The sequence below is a fragment of the Carassius carassius genome, chromosome 2 (genome assembly GCF_963082965.1).
Source record: "Carassius carassius chromosome 2, fCarCar2.1, whole genome shotgun sequence".
NCBI lineage: Eukaryota > Metazoa > Chordata > Actinopteri > Cypriniformes > Cyprinidae > Carassius > Carassius carassius.
Genome location: NC_081756.1, coordinates 26001575 through 26018654, shown reverse-complemented (window position 1 = coordinate 26018654; position 17080 = coordinate 26001575). Strand labels below are relative to the sequence as shown.

Here is a 17080-nt window from a genome sequence, read left to right as displayed (position 1 = left end):
ATTTATGAGTTTATTGTACATTTGTTAATTACTGGGGACGATTAAAACATATGAGCTATAAGAACACATCTACCATATTGGCAGTTGTTTTGCTCAGTTCATTCTAATCATGGCAAGTTTCCCCTCATGGTGCCATAACAGAGTCACGGGAAATGCATAAACATTGAGTGTTGCTTTGGATAAATAAATGCAAATGTATTTTTTTATTAATAAATGTTAATGTATTAATAAATGTGTTTATTTTTAATAGATGCAAATATATGTTTTATTTACAAACAAATGAATTTGCGCAATGCTGTAGACATTTGGTCTGCACTCCGCAGTCTTATTAACATTGTGGTTTGAGGCAGACTGAACACTTGTGCTAAGGGTTTGCCTACATGCTGATAGTTATTGATCATTACTGAATGTCTTGTAATGGGAGTGGGAAAAAAAAGAGGCCCAACTTCAGGTTTGTGGGCGAGTGTCTGAACTGCTTGATCTAAGAACAGCCCCAATGCTTTTCCCAAGGCAGTCAACACCATCATCCATAACTGATGTTGTATTTCTGTGTTTATAAGTGTGTGAATTAGAGTTAAACCTTCTATTATCACTAATGTCAATGACCATTAAAATATCTATAATATATCAACAAAATGTAGCTTTTTACTATCTTGGCACTCTTTATTTTCAATGTATTCTCCTATCAGTATAATAATTTTAGCAACCTGTGTGATTAAAAATCACTTTTTATATCCAACTATGTTAGAGCACCATTGCAAGTGCCCAAACACTGAATATCATCTAGTCATATTTTAAGAGTCAATGAACTGTGATGGCTTTCAGTGGTTTTTTCTCATTCTTTTGAACTTGTTGTGGAGTATTGAGGGTTTATGCTTCTAGGATTAATTAATCAGCAAAACCTAATTGAGCATAATGAACATGCTTTTTTTGTGCTGTGGCCCCGCTGACACATTCTAAGCACAATGAAATTAAGTCTGACATGTTAATTACAAATAAATTATGCATAGTATGCTCTCTGTCCTTGGTGGGAGCTCAGGGTTAATGTCAGTGTGTTGCCAACTAACTATGGTAGAAAATGCATACAGGCAAGTGGCTGATATAATGGAGGAAGCTATAGCTATGGGATCTTCTGCTGTTTTAGTGTCATGCATGCCATTTAAAGGAACACAAAATTAAAATACTGTTATTATTTACTCACCCTCATATTTAGTTTGTAGGCGGCTGTGTATATGTTCCTTCTCTGATTCAGATATTTTTAGGTGCTTTGAGTTGGAGATATATTTATTATTTTATGCGGTGATGCTGTTAACTCACTGGTCTGCCAAGTTTCATCAGTTTTGAACACATAAGGACTTCTAATGTCATGTGAATTGTTTTTTGTGTTAGAGAAAACCAACATCCCTCTTTCGCACATTTACATTCATAAGTGCAGCTGAAGCTGAAACAAGTCACTGCTGGGTAAAACTATCAGTTTTTATTTTGTAATGGTCTAAAAACACTGGCCATGTACAGATTTGATATAGTGATTAAAGATATACATATTTTTTTATTTTTTCTATAGGTTTATTTTAACAAATTAACCTATAGAATTATTATATATTATAAATTAACCAACAAACAAACACACAATGTAAATAAGGGGTTAAACGGTCAGTATGAGCATCACTACTTGCTAATCAGGACAAATTGTTTATTTAAGCATTATTATGTGTGTTCAGATGTGTTCAGTCACAACAGATTATGGAGCATTCAGTAATAGTTACAATATGATTCGTGAGTATATTGGTCTCTGTCTGTTCAACAGCAGCTGGTCTGGAGGACATTTCTTATTTATGTGTTTAACTGCAGATGTCAAGGTTTTTAAGGCTTTTTCAAGGGGTTGTGCTTTTCATGTGTTTTCATGTGTCAGTGTTTTCTACAGAATACTGCTCTTGCATCAATTCAAACTGTTCAAATGCCCTGACATTTGTGCATTACGATGTATTAAAAAGTTTTGCAGTTTTGGTAAATGTTAGGGATTTAAATATATAAATGAATAGTGTTGTAAGGGAATTACAGTTAAAACCCAAGGACCAGATATGATGACCAGGAGCCAGAGATGCGTTCAATTAAAGAAAAATTTACTGAAGAACATGGTTTGCAGTTTCATCAGCAGAAGTCAGCTCCAGTACTCTCGATGGAGTTCGTAGGCCGCTCTGCGTAGAATTCAAAATCATCATACCCTGACAGAGGATACGAATTGCATCAATGCATAAAACAACAAAATTCTGATTGGTTCCAAAACCTAGATAAACTTAGATAAACATAGTTTCCACATATGGACGTAAACGATTCAAACATATCTTCTAACAGCTATTTTGGTGATAAGTGATCCGAGGTCAGACACAATGCATCTCTCCAAAGACGTATTTCTGATACGCTGGACATCGGCAGTTGAATGTTTGTCCTGGGACTGTCTGAGCTTCTCCCTGTACAGACAGATACTAACACACATACGCAGAAAACTTATCAGAACTTGAAGGCCGCCGATAGAATTTTATCAGTATGGTTCTTTACACACACACTATGAAGTCATCATCTTCGAGAGTAGAAGTACAGCATAAAGCATATTCTTTAATATCTCATAAGCGCACATAAGGTTACACATTTTACTCTTGCCATAACTTGATTAATAGTCAAACAAGAAATAATGTAAAAATATAATTAATATCAATATGAAGTATATGGCAACTCGGCATCCACTCCTTCAGTGTAATGTTGTTTAAATTAAAATTAAAATGTAGTTTATTATACAAATTGCAAATGTATAATAGGCTTTTAGGTTGAGTTACATGTGTCATAAATAGTAGGACCATGCTGTGTGATTGCAAATCTGGGCCATGTGTTGGGAGGTCTATTGGTTTCTCAGAGGAAATGAGAATGGCAGCCAAACCAAAACATAGAAAATCCACTTTGAAGTTGGTAGTTGAGAGAAGATGCTTGAGAATAATATGTACCTCGTCTGAGGTACAGTGCTAATAAATCCTATAAAAACAAAAGCATTATAAATTTACATATACATGTTACACATACAGTATTTGCTTTGGTATTGCTTATATAGTCAGTATACAGTATAGAGGTGTTTTTCCTCACTCCATTTCTATTGTAGGAAGTTGGCTTAAGATGTTAAGACATCTTTTTTGCTTAATTAAGAAAAAAAAACTAGCATATAAAGTAGGAACAGCGGGGAATGGGTTGCTCAAAGCACTGTTGCTCTACACAGTATGTTGGAGTGCTGAATACAAACAAGAATGTTATAAATAATAGTGTATTATTTTGCTATAGTAGTACTATAATAGTGTATAAAAAAATAAGAAGAAAGATACATATTACCAATACACATAATATATAAATAAAACAAACGGTTCTTTATTCTTCAGTTACCGTATGTGTATTTAGCAGTAGCAGTCAAGAAATTGAATTAAATCTAAAAATAAAATGCTATATACACTCACTGTATAATTTATTCATTGATATATACATATTATACATATTACAGTTCTTCAGTTAAGTGCAATGAGTGATTTTTGTCTTTGTGAGAGAATTTTTTATTTTTTGGGGTGAACTATCCCTTTAATGACAAGCGGCAGCATGTTTAGTCCTAGTCTGCTGTCACTGCATACATCTAATATACTGGCACGCATGCATTTTTCTCTTGACTGTGTTGCTTGGAGACACATTACAATACTGCTCTCAGTACTTTGATATCATACACTGATCGGTCTGCATTAATTGCATCACTTCAAAATGTATTTTATTTTTAACTGATGGAGAAAGGCTTTGGTTAGTGTAGTGACCAAGAACCTATAGGTGAAAGAATTGAAAGAACTGATACATCTCGTTCGTGAATGAAACGAATGAGAGTACAGGGTCAGTCGGCCAAGCATGTAAATCTCGATCAGCAATCAGCAGATACAAAGCGCAGTTATTGGTGCACATACGCTTGTTTTCATATTTGGAATACAGAAAATAACTCCATGTTTAATCCCCGATAAAACCTCGTGCTTTGTTAATATGAACAATTTAGACTATTTATTTAATGCGATCATGCACACACTTTAATAAAGCCAAATCAGTTTTTGTCAGAAGTAAATACGTTCGTTGACTTAACACATAACACATAAGGCACTCTTTTTCGCCAACTGCTGGCGTATTTGTGTAATATGAAGAAATGGTCACTGAACGAATCTGTGAATGAATCATTTTGGTGAACGAACTGAAAATCAACGAATCTTTTAAAAGAATCAAAATTTCCACCACTAAATTCAATGCAACATAAATTGATTTTTTTTTTTTAATTTGTTTTTATTGACCCGCCCCAACCCACCCCGCAATAAAGTGCCAATTTCTTAACCCACCCCAACCCGACCCGCATGTTATGAGACGACCCGCGCATCACTACACTATACCAATCTGGGCTTTATGGTGGTGTGGCAAGACTTAATCCTCTTTTCAGTGAAAACGCATGAAAACTAAAGAATTAGCAAAAAAAGCACTTAAAGGACCCCCAGACTGTGAGGAATAACATTCGCTGGTCTGATGAACCTCAATTCCAAGCATCATGTTTGAAGGAAACCAGCTCTGCTCATCACCTGTAGAGTACCATCCCAAAAGTAAAGTGTGTTGGTAGCAGCCTCATGCTGTGGGGTTGTTTTTCAGAGAGATGGGAGGTGAAGAGATAAGGAGAAGGATGGCAGATAATTGGTAAATTCTGATAAGCAAAGCTTGTTGCATCAAACAAAAAAGACTTGAGGCTGTAAAGGTGCTTCGGCAAAATATTTAGCTACAGGTATAAATACTTATGCAATATACTTATTTCTGTTTTTTATTTTTAATAAATGTACAAAGTTATAACAGTTCTGTTTTGGCTTTGCCTTTATGTTGTATGGAGTGTAGATTGATTTCTGAAAAAAGTAATTTAAAGCAGTTTAACAAAAGGCAGCAACATAACAAAACCTGGAAAAAAATGAAAGTGTATGATAACTTTCGCAAGGCACTGTATATATATTGATGATTATAACTGACAACTGAGTAAAATCCCAAATTCAGTATCTCAGTATTTGAATATTGTGAAAAGGTGCAATATTGAAGACACCTGGTGCCACACTCTAATCAGCTAATTAACTCAAAACACCTGCAAAGTCCTTTAAATGGTCTCTCAGTCTAGTTCTTTAGGCTACACAATCATGGGGAAGCCTGCTGACTTGACAGTTGTCAAAAAGATGACCACTGGCACCTTGCACAAGGAGGACAAGACACAAAAGGTCATTGCAAAAGAGGCTGGCTGTTCACAGAGCTCTGTGTCCAAGCACATTAATAGACAGGCGAAGGGAAGGAAAAGATGTGGAAGAAAAAATGTGTACAAGCAATAGGGATAACTGTTCCCTGGAGAGGATTGTGAAACAAAACCCATTCAAAAATGTGGGGAAGATTCACAAAGAGTGGACTGCAGCTGGAGTCAGTGTTTCAAGAACCACTATGCACATATGTATGCAAGACATGGGTTTCAGCTGTCGCATTCGATTCAATTCAATTTTTTTTGTATAGTTTTGTATAGTTTTTTTATTACAAAGCAACTTTACAGGAAATTACGTTTCTACAATATTTAGTAGTAGCTTATAAGTGGTGACTGTCAGTTTGTGCACGTATGACAGGATTTTTCAGAAAAATTAATACAAGACGTAGTCAGCCAGACAATGAACATTATTAACAGCAATTATTATATGATGCAATCACACTTGTAGCAATGTTTGTTAGTTCTGTTTGTTGATTCAGGGTTAGCATCATCTGGGGTCCCCTGAGGGGTCAGCATCATCTCTTCTCAGGTGTTCTGCAGCATAGCTGCTGTTCCAACAAAGTAAAATTAATTAGTTTAAACCCAAGCTAAAGAATAAGAATGCGCATTTGATCAGATGCAACTACACTCACAAGAGTGACATACATAATTAAGAGATACATAATTTGAGATAATTTAAGTTTTTAATCTAGATTTAAACATTGAGAGTGTGTCTAAACCCCGAACATTATCAGGAAGGCTGTTCCAGAGTTTGGGAGCCAAATGTGAAAAAGCTCTACCTCCTTTAGTGGACTTTTCTATCCTAAGAACTACCAAAAGTCCAGTGGTTTGTGACCTTAGGGAGCATGATGGATTGTAACGTGTTAGAAGGCTAGTTAGGTACGCAGGAGCTAAATTATTTAGGGACTTATAGGTAAGTAATGATAATTTGTAACTGTTACGGACCTTAATAGGTAGCCAGTGCAGAGACTGTAAAATTGGGGTAATATGATCATGTTTTCTTGACCTGGTAAGGACTCTAGCTGCTGCATTTTGGACTACTCGCATTCTTTGTGTCAAGCCACTCTTGAACAACAGACAGTGTCAGAAACGTCTAAAGATACAAAGGACTGGACTGCTGCTGAGTGGTCCAAAGTTATGTTCTCTGATGAAAATTAATTTTGCATTTCCTTTCCCAGAGTCTGGAGGAAGAGAGGAAAGGCACACAATCCACGTTGCTTGAGGTCCAGTGAAAAGTTTCCACAGTCGTCAGTGTAAAAGGTTCCACATGTTAGGCCAACAGTAGTGGTTTCGGAGAAGCGAGAGGGTTCAGTGGCTGTCTGGGTGCCTGGATACTGTAGAGGTGTGGACGGAGTAGGGCCAGACACAGGGTGGATGGGACGTAACTTTTCCCTTCTAGACCTCCCGGTGGAGCAGGTTCCGTAAGAGTGGTGGCATGGATTTGGTCGTCGAGTGCCCACTGGATGGGAGACATGAAGACTGAAGGTGGTAGGATGGACTCTGGTTCCTCTGGGGTTGGATCAGGCTGGTGTAGGTGGGAAAGTGCGTCCGCTTTGACGTTCTTACTCCCCAAATGGTAAGTGACCATGAAGTGGAAGCAGGTAAAATAATAGAGCCCAGTGGGCTTGCCTTAAGACACTTCTCGGAGGTACTGCAAGTTTTTGTGGTCAGTGATAACCTCAAATGGATGTTGGGCACCCTCTAACCAATGCTGTCTCTAACCAACTCCAGATTCCCCATGTAGTAGTTCTGCTCCGCCGGGGATAGTTTCCGTGAGAAGTACGCACATGGATGGAGTACTGGGAGTTCACCCTTCCATTTGGACAGAATGGCTCCCATTCCCAGGGTTGCCGCATCCCCTTCGACCACAAAGCAGAGATTGGGGTCAAGGTGTGAAAGAGCAGGGCCGTACGGAAGGCGGATTTAAGCTGAAGGAAGGCCTGGTGTGCCTCTGGGGTCCAGGTGAGGGTTTTGGCTTTCCGTTCGAGGAGAGAGGCGAGTGGTGCCGCCTTCTGGCTGTAGTGGGTGATAAAGCGGTGATAGAAATTTGTGAACCCCAGGAACCTCTGCATCTCTTTGAACATAGTGGGTTGTGGCCAGTTCCGAACCACATCCACCTTCCTCTGGTCTTTTGTATCCCTGCAGGGGCGACGATGTAGCCCAGGAAGTGGATGGTGGATTTGTGATATTCACATTTCTCAGCTTTTAAACACAGGTGATGTTAGCGGAGTGCCCAGGTGACATGGTCATGGCGTTCTTCAAGATTGGGTGAGTATATCATTGATGTAGATGAGGATGAACCGGTTGAGCATGTCTCTGAAGATCTCATGCATGAAGTTCTGGAAGTTGGAATGTGAGTTGGAGAGCCTGTAGGGCATCACCCAGTACTCAGTGCCGGATGGGCATCACAAAAATGGTCTTCCATTCGTCACCCTTTGGATGTGGTTATAGGCGCTCCTTATATCCAGCTTGCTGAAGACGTGGGCACCGCGCAGTTCCTCCAAGACAGCAGGAACCAGAGGAAGAGGCAAATTTTTCCGTCTGGTCATTGAGTGCAAGTTTATTGATAGAGGCCTCAGACCCCCATCTTTCTTGGCCACAAAGAAGCTTGACGCTGTGAGTGAGGTGGACGGACAGATGAATCCCTGTTGTAAGGCTTCTTGCACTTACTCCTCCATAGCAGCTCTCTCCGGGATTGACAGTGGATAGACATGTCCTTTGGGTAGTTTAGCCCCAGGCAGCAGGTCAATAGCACAGTCCCGTCCCATGACTGGTGAGGTGGAAAGTGAGTGGCTGTGACCTTGCTGTACACGTCCTAGACGCCTGATACTCAGGAGAAATAGGAGTGGCATGCGGTGAGTCTGGGCTTTCCACAGAGGTGGAGCAGATGGAAAGGTTGGTCTAGACTGAGACTGGAACAGGCAGATCCTTTAAAAATTCCTGCTTACACTCCACTCAAGAATTTCTCCGGTCTTTCAGGCGATGGTGGGTTGATGTTTAGAGAGCCAGGGGCATCCCAGGACGTTGTCCACGACAGCCTCCTCCATCACCATGGACTGTGGTGATCCGGCAGGTGCTGTCATTTTTGCAACGGAGAATTTGGAGTCCACAAGGATTTTGACTAGAAAGGATTGGTTTAGCTACATTAGAAGTGCATCTATAAGGCATGCAAGATACATCTGGATTAATTTGTATAGTACTCACCACTGGGCTTGGTGGATGAATGGGGCAGATGTGGAGCTGGTACTCGTTGGATCCACAGTAGAGTCAGAGGCCATCGGTTAGTCTATGGGACCGTTCCGTGCAGGATAGGTGGTAATTATCCGTGATCATGGGCTCTGGTGCTGGAGGTGAGAGGCTGGGTGAGGCAGCTGCAGTGGGTATGGATTTCATATGGCAAGCCGTTAGGTGTTGAGAAATGCGAGTTGCCTTTTGTAGGAAGCTTTTGAGCCCCACGGTATCCTTGTAGATGGACATCTGTTGAGGTAAGATGGGGTTCAGGCCTCAGCGGAAGGCCGAGAGCAGAGCAGCCTCTTTCCTGCTGCTGCTGGCACCAAGGGTGTGGAAGCTAAGCATGTATTCGTGGATTGATAAATCCATTTGCTCATCATGCACTGTGATCTCCGTGGTCGACTGGCCGAATACCTTCTGGAAGTGTTGAACAAAGCTATCCAGCGAGTGAAACTGAGAGTTCTGCGAATTCCACAAGGTTTCCGCCCACTGCAAGGCTCTTCTGGACAGCAATGACATGATGAAAACCACCTTCGCCAGTTCAGTCACAAACAGGTGGGGTTGCAACTCAAAAATAGAGGGAACAACAACAAAAACCAGTTGCAGGAGGCTGCCTTACCAGAGAAGTTCACTGGACGAGAGGCTGGTTGTGTGGTGGTGACAGTCAGAGGGAGGTGTGATTCAGATGAGGATGTGCTCCAAGAATCAGAGTACAAGAGTACAGCTGGTCTTCGATCCCAACTGGTCAAGGAGGCAAACAGGCAGATTCAAACAAGCAGTTGAGTTTAACCCTTATGCGTTGTTGGGGATGTTTTCGTCCACTAGGGGGTAAAGTTGTGTCTTATTTTGGCCACAACTTTCTCTGTGTTTGAGCTAATGGAATGATTTTTGGTGACAAATCTTATTTTGACCCATATTTTGGGAAAAACTAACAAACTACTAAAATTCACTACCCTTTCATTATGTTCGTGGATGAAAACATCCACTAAATTAAACTGATGTAAAAATCTATCAGATTAATATATTTATGCAAAAAAAATTGAAAACAATATTTATCAACCTCAGTCCTGATCAAAACTACCAAATGTTTAAAAAAAATCCAATATTTTAACTCTTTAATTACCAAGTTCATAAATGATGTCACTGATTTGGGAAAAAAAACACACAAAATTACATCTTTTCAATATAAAAAGTGATTGTGAACTGGATATTTTTTTTTACCTTTTATCACAGTCTTGGGCATGTCAAAGATTTGTAACAAGATTGGCTTTGATGCATTGTTAGTTTTTGTGCAGCATTAGATTTTAATTTTTTTCTCCCTCATTTACTGTTCGTGGCTGTTTTTGCCCCATTGACTTCCATTATAACTACATTTTTTGATTGCAAAGCCATGACACCATATAATAATACATTCTTGATTGTTTGTGGTTTTCCCTTTTGGGAAGAGGTAAAAAAAATTATTTTTACAGTTGATCACTAGGTGGGACCATTAACCCTTTAGATAGGCCTGTGCAAAAAAAGGCTTAGTTTCTGGCTTGTATATGGAGTATAATAGCAAATTATAGTGTGTGTGTGTGTGTGTGTGTGTGTGTGTGAGAGAGAGAGCGAGAGAGGGAGAGAAAGAGAGGGTGTGAGAGAGACCTTTGTGCACTTACCTTGATGTACAGTATCTGAAAACATCCAAATATGCACCTCATGCTCTCAGAACTACATGGAGTAAACAATAAAAAAAGAAATGTGTTTATGCACCTGCTGCCTTTTGATGGTGAAAAGTACGGATGGCCTATGTGTGAAATGCTCGTCTTTTCTTGATGGTAAAGCCAGTTTAAAACCTTAAAATCCTGTTAAAAAATCTACTTTGCATCAAATTTATGAACATAATGTATTATGAACCAAAATGCAATACCAACTTCAAATAAGCTGCAGCTCGCTGGAGGGGTCAAGCTGCATAATCATTTCTAAAACTTTGGTACAAGTCAAGCACTTTCTCGTGTTGCTTGCTGCTCTTCTCACCATTAAATGACCAGCACGATGGCATGCAAGTGTTTAAATCCACGTACTTTGCTTTTGTTTAGTCTATTCGCTTGTTAAGTCTGACGTCACGTAGCAGCGCTTCCGTGTCCAAACGCTTCATCAGTTCATCAGTTACCACAAGAAAACAACAAAAGGTGCTAATATAAACTCACAATGTGATAGAATACTAGCGAAAAAGTGATAATCTTAACCTTTAACTCCATACCGAAGTCCCAGATAGCCAGACAATGAAAATATAAATATAAAAAAATATATAAAAATTATTTGTGTTTGGGACGCTGGGAGCACGGAGACTGTAGTGTATACCGTAAGTTTGAAAGCGTTTAGCTTAAATTATTAATATGAATAAACAGTGCTCTTAAACGGCTGCTGAGGTCGTATTCTCAAGTGAAGCGAGTTGAGGCCTGGACCCGGAAACAGTGCTTCTTACGTCATCACTTAACAACCGAATACTTTCAACACCATTAAAAGGCAGCAGGTGCATAAATACACTTTTGTTTACTCCATGTAGTTCTGAGAGCATATAATATGCTGTTATGCTCCATATAGCTTCATATACAAGTCAGAAACTAAGCTTTTTTTGCATAGGCTTATCTAAAGGGTTAATGGTCCCACCTAGTGATCAACTGTAAAAATAACAAATTTTACCTCTTCCCAAAAGGGAAAACCACAAACAATCAAGAATGCATGATTATATGGTGTCATGGCTTTGCAATCAAAAAATGTCATTATAATGGAAGTCAATGGGGCAAAAAAAGCCACGAACAGTAAATGAGGGAGAAAAAATTCAAATCTAATGCTGCACAAAAACTAAAAATGCATCGAAGCCAATGTTGCTACTAATCTTTGACATGCCCAAGACTGTTATAAAAAGTTTTTTAAAAAATCCAGCCACAATTACTTTTATATTGAAAAAAGTCATTTTGTGTGTTTTTTCCCCCAAATCAGTGACATCATTTATGAACTTGGCAATTAAAGAGTTAAAATCTTGGATTTTTAAAAAAAAAACATTTGGCAGTTTTGATCAGGACTGAAGTTGATTAACAGATGTATGCAAAAAAAAAAAGAAAAAAAAATATGATTCTGATAAATTTTTACAGCAGTTTAATTGAGTGGATGTTTTCATCCCAAACATAACGAAAGGGTGAATTTGAACAATGCACAAGGGTTAAGACAACTGAGGAGAAGCTTCCAACTCAGGAGAATCAAAAGCTGAATTGATCAATGGAAGCAGAGTCTTATCTGAGCTGAAACTTCTAGTTCTTCAATAGACAGCCGAGGCTTCCAGGATCGATAGGCTGACAGGTAGCCAAGGGATCTGCTTGAGAAGCTTGTAACCTGAAGTGGTGAGTGTGTATTTGAATGGTGTGGTAAGTGGATGCAGGTGGCCATGATTAATAATCAAGTGATTGTGAACGGGTGTAGGAGGCTGGTTTGGCTGGTGAGGCAGTTGATTCTTGACGCTACACAACTTGTTTTTTTTGTTTGGAGCATAACTATAAATTACAGTAAGATAAAATAGAAATATATTTCTGAACCATATATTTGACAATCCTATATGTTATGCTGTGCTGTACTATGTAATGCTGTGTTATGTTGTGTTATGCAATGCTATGTTATGTTATACTATGGGCATCATTTTGGTTGTGATTGCAACTAACCAGTATATGTTCATTCTGAGACAAACACGCCTTTATGGCTCTGCACTCATTTAGTTAATTGCATTTGCTTGTCAGCTGAAGCTTTTATGTGAAGAGGGGATTACTGGAATGACTTTACTGATATACACACCATGTCTTGACATTTCTAAATATCTAAATGCTTGTCCCTACAAATTAAATGCTTGTTGCAAATTAATCAACCAGTGCCCTTAAGAGCAACTTTATCATAAATTTTATCATTTGTGATGCTGATCTTTAATCCTTCTTTGACAATGTGTATTAGACTTATGTTTCTGTTATTCTACACTGTGTGAGTAATTTCATAAAATTTTATTATTCTGTTTTTATATGTGTTTGTAAGCTGACTTGTATGTGACATAATTCATGTGTTTTTGATCCTTTTATGATCTAATGTCACCTTCCACTCATTAGCACTTTAAATTAGCTGGATGTTTAGCAGGTCAAAGGAAATAGAGCCTTTTGAAAAAATGACTGGTGTGACTGAGCAATGCTAGATAATGACCTGCTCTGTGAGAGAGCAGGAGATGGATGAGGTTAAACGGTGAGGACGACATGAATTAAAAGCCATTAAGCAAAGGACGAATAACCTACTCTTAATTATACATGCGCTGCACACACAAACGCACTAGTTTATAAATGAATGTGACAATGAATGCGACTGCTTCATATGAACTGTGCTAAGATATTAGATTGGTGTATTCAGTGTTTTGGACGTACACGGCTTTGTTTTAAGATTAAAGCAAGCAGTCACGCAGTGGTTTTTGAAACGGGGCAAAGAATTTTGGTGTCCGTGTCAAGAAAAAAAGTAACTTGTAGAGTTGTCATTGCTTATGGGGGGAATGTTCATATCACATGTTTTACATTTGGCAGTACATTCAAGCTATACATGAATGTACTGCCACAGAATAGATGTGAAGTTAAACTTGTCTTCATTCTGTTCATTATAGCATTGTACTAAACATGATGTTCTTAAGCTGTGTGTGGTTGGAGCATGTGTTTGGAGGTCTGTGTTTAGCTGGGTTAAGTATACCTCTCTGTGTGAATGGTTAGTAAACGAAACCTTGCATCACCCTAGGCAAACCCACCCATCTGTATTTTGTCATTATTGTCAGCCACAGACCATACAATGTACCCAAACTATCACCCAGACACACGATTACAAAGTCATTCTGTTTCTTGCACTCAAGTACTGTACATACACATCACTCAATTATGTGACACTATAAGTCATACTAAAACAAAGTAGAAAATAAATGTTTCCATCAAATTAATTTCTCCTGGTACAGTATGTATGCAGTGTCCATTTGTTTATGTATGTGCATGTACTGTAAGTCTTTATGAAAACTCTCTGAGACAGATGTGGATATGTTTTTCCATCACTGTAAGCTGTTTACTGCTGATACCAATAACAACCATGCTGTAAGTCCATTCACCTTTAATGTACATCAATACTGTCTGTGAAAATTTGGTTACATGAACATATATAAACCATATCATGTAGACTTTTTGTGATGTCCCCTAGGTTTGATAAAGGTGAATGCTATTGTCATTGATTACTTGTTCGTTCTTTCACATGTAGAGGTGTTGTGTGACCTTTAAAGTGCCCTGTGAATGGTTCTGAACCCCATGACCCAGGCACCCCTCAACCAAATGCCAAACCCCTTATTGGTACCTCGTATTATTATTAATTATTTTTTTATTATTTTGCTCTATTGTATGTTTTCTTTTGTTCCAGAGCAGTGACTCAAGATAAATGCATATGGTCTATTAACTTTTGTTTTTCGCCTTTTTCCATTTGTTCTCTCCCTCTGGTTGTCCTCAGATTAATTAAGAGTAATATATCAGTCATTATGATCTTTTTAGACATTTTAATAAAAATGTTTGGGTGAATTTCTCCTTCTTCTTTCTCGCTCTTTCCTCTCCTTGTCACACACAAACCGGCTTCTCTTAATCTTCTCCCATTAGTATATACACGTTATTGCTTTCAATTGGTTTTTATGATTCATTATTTCATAATGTTGTCCTGTCTTCCTCTTTTGAGGAAAGTTTTTGTTGTGCAAAGTTTTTGTCGCAGTATCTGTATGTATAGCCTGATATGTATTCATTCAATGGACATCTTAAGAGCTGAAAAGAAAGGTACCTTCCACTGAGAGAAAGAGAGGGAAATGTGGGACTGGATCTAGGCTACGTCCACATGAAGCCAGAGCTTTCCCTATCTGATAATTTTTTTTTTCTTGTCTCAAGAAATATTTGCATCCACACGAAACCACAAAACAATGTAGTATATGCCAGACCAGCATGTGGCGCTGTAATTCTGCCACAGATACACTAAAAACGGAGAAGAAGACATGGACTATGTGCATAAACCTTGTTCGTGGTACACAAACGAACATGGAACAATACATTTATTAATCTGTTTTAATGTTAGTAAATAAAAAGACAATCGTTCAGTGTGTGTGTTCATGTTTTTGTTGCTGTAACGTGACGTACTGTAGAGGCTGACTAGGGGCTGATGACATCATCGTTTCAGAAAATATATGGATTCGCTGTCCACACGAAAACGCAAAGGCTGCGTTTTCAAATGTATCCACTCTGGGATCCGGTTTAAAAAAATATTAGTTTCACTCTCTCAAAACGCTGTATCTGTGTGGACGAAATGCCTATACGATACAAAATGTATGCGTATACAGCGAAACAAGTCTCCGTGTGGACGGGGCCTTAGTCTCGCAGCAAAAAGAAAACACAAGTACAAGAGAAAGAGATCCTGTCCCTGCTGCGGTGGCTTTTCAAAGCATGTCACGGACAAACCCTGATTTCCACTCAGCAACAATAAAAGTCAGTGACAGCCGTCTCTTTGCATCCTCATTGACCTGTTATGTATAATGGGCTTTACAGAAGGACTGGGCTCTGAGAATCTTTCCTCACAGCGAGGGTTTAAAGGAAGAACAGTAAACCATGATAACATGGAAACAAAGTGCATTCTACAAGTTGTGCATTTTTTCACCTTTCATTCTCACTTGGGTTGTTTGGAAGTGCAGAGAACAGCTTAGATACTCACCTGAATGAGGTGAGTAAAACAGAAGCACAAAGCAAGTAAGTGAGAATGAGTGTGAGCTCTGGTTCAGGCAAGTTTATAAATAGAACAAACCATGCAAGCTATAATGAGTAGTAGACAAAGAATTGAGAATCATTCTGGGTAGTTTGTGTCAAGCCTGTGTATTCTCTAGGAAAGTTTTTATGGATTTAAGCGTTCATTATCTGTTAAGCATTAAACAAACATTAGCCATCTCTGTGTGGAATGTGAATGAAGATCAACCCAAGCTGTTGAGGCCTAAACTGATTCTGTCCTCACTCAACCTCAGCTTCTAAAAACAGAGAGATTATGACTAAACCTGTACAGACAACCACATTGGACTTTAAATTTAGATTAAGCTGGTGCTCGGAGAGCACTAACCCACATTCCAGGGTGAATCATTGGTCTCTCTTTTTTGTTTCTTCTTTTTCCCCTCCTCTTTGTTTAGTCTGCTCAATCACATTATGAAGTGCTTTTGTGATTCCCATTTTGGCCGTTCAGTTGCCCTTATTTCTAGTGTACACACTTCCATCATCTCTCACATCTTTATAATGAGAGGACTAGAGAGCAAAGTAAATAGAAGGTTTAATTAAACTCTGACCAAATGAGTCTTGATTTGTATAAGCATTTGGCCCTGAGTGTGTTTGTGGGTGAATGAGAAAGAGATTAGGCACATAAAGAATGCCATACAGACCATAGAAGAAGAAAAGCAGACTGGGATGGACTGAGATTCTTGGCTCACAGGTTAATCTGGAACAAAGAATAAAGAGAAGGAGAATAAAGAAAAAGTTATGCATTTTGTGTCTGTATAAACCATTTGAAAATACATAAGTGTGTGTAATGTTTCAATTGTGATTGCCAGTAGTAAGTCAAATGAGGTTTGTCTGGATTGGATTTGACATTATTGAGCAATGAACTGATTCTCATGACCTCCGTAAACCTAGAGAATAAGCTTTGAAGAGGGATTTCTGTCTGCATTTTCAAAAGAAACCAGCATCCTATTTTTCTGAAATGAACCTTTGTGTTTTGTAATATCAAAATGTTCTCATGCTTATAGGATTGACTGTTGTTTTGTGTTGTTCCAGGAGCTGCTTATTCAGTTCTTCGGGGATGGTCACAGGATGATGATGTCACTGTTGAGCTGTTGAGGAGGAGACGCTGGCTTCTCCAGGAGCCCCTCCCAATGGAAAGTAACAAAGCCAGTCAAGACAGTTTGAAGCCTGAGTCTCAGGATTCACCTGGTATACTGACTGATGACGACGCAGACAGCAGCTCCCAAATATTGGTAGCCTTTAATCTTTAACAAAATATAATTTTTGAAGGGGCCATTCATGCCTTTTTCCATTCCACTGAGCTACTTTTCGTTGTTTTCCTGTGTAAACATGCATTACGGACATTTTTGACCATTATGCTTGCATCTTTTGCAGCGTCTCAGAAATCACACAGCAATCTAAAAAAAAAATTAAGTGCTCAAGTAAAAGAAGTTCAACTTTTAGAAAATGTGTCGTGAGACCTTAGGACCTGAGGTGGAAAGTAATGAATTAAATTTACTCGCATTACTGTAGGCAAATTGAGTAGCTTTTTTGCGTACTTCTACTTTTTAAAGTATTTTTTATAATCTGTAACTTTACTTTTACTTAAATATATTTAGTTTGAAGTATTATACCTTGCTACATTTTTAAAACATTAATTACTGAGTAAAAAAAAAAAAATAATAAATAA

At 38.5% G+C, this 17080-nt stretch overlaps 1 protein-coding gene across 1 annotated transcript in view; it reads left to right on the top strand.

Moving 5' to 3' along the window:
• Positions 1-17080, top strand: part of LOC132107592 (plexin domain-containing protein 2-like) — a 68297-nt gene that overhangs the window by 18211 nt on the left and 33006 nt on the right. Inside the window, exon 2 of the mRNA XM_059513701.1 lies at positions 16444-16643. Within this exon, the coding sequence (XP_059369684.1) occupies positions 16444-16643 (200 nt within the window). The remainder of the gene's footprint in view (positions 1-16443; positions 16644-17080) is intronic.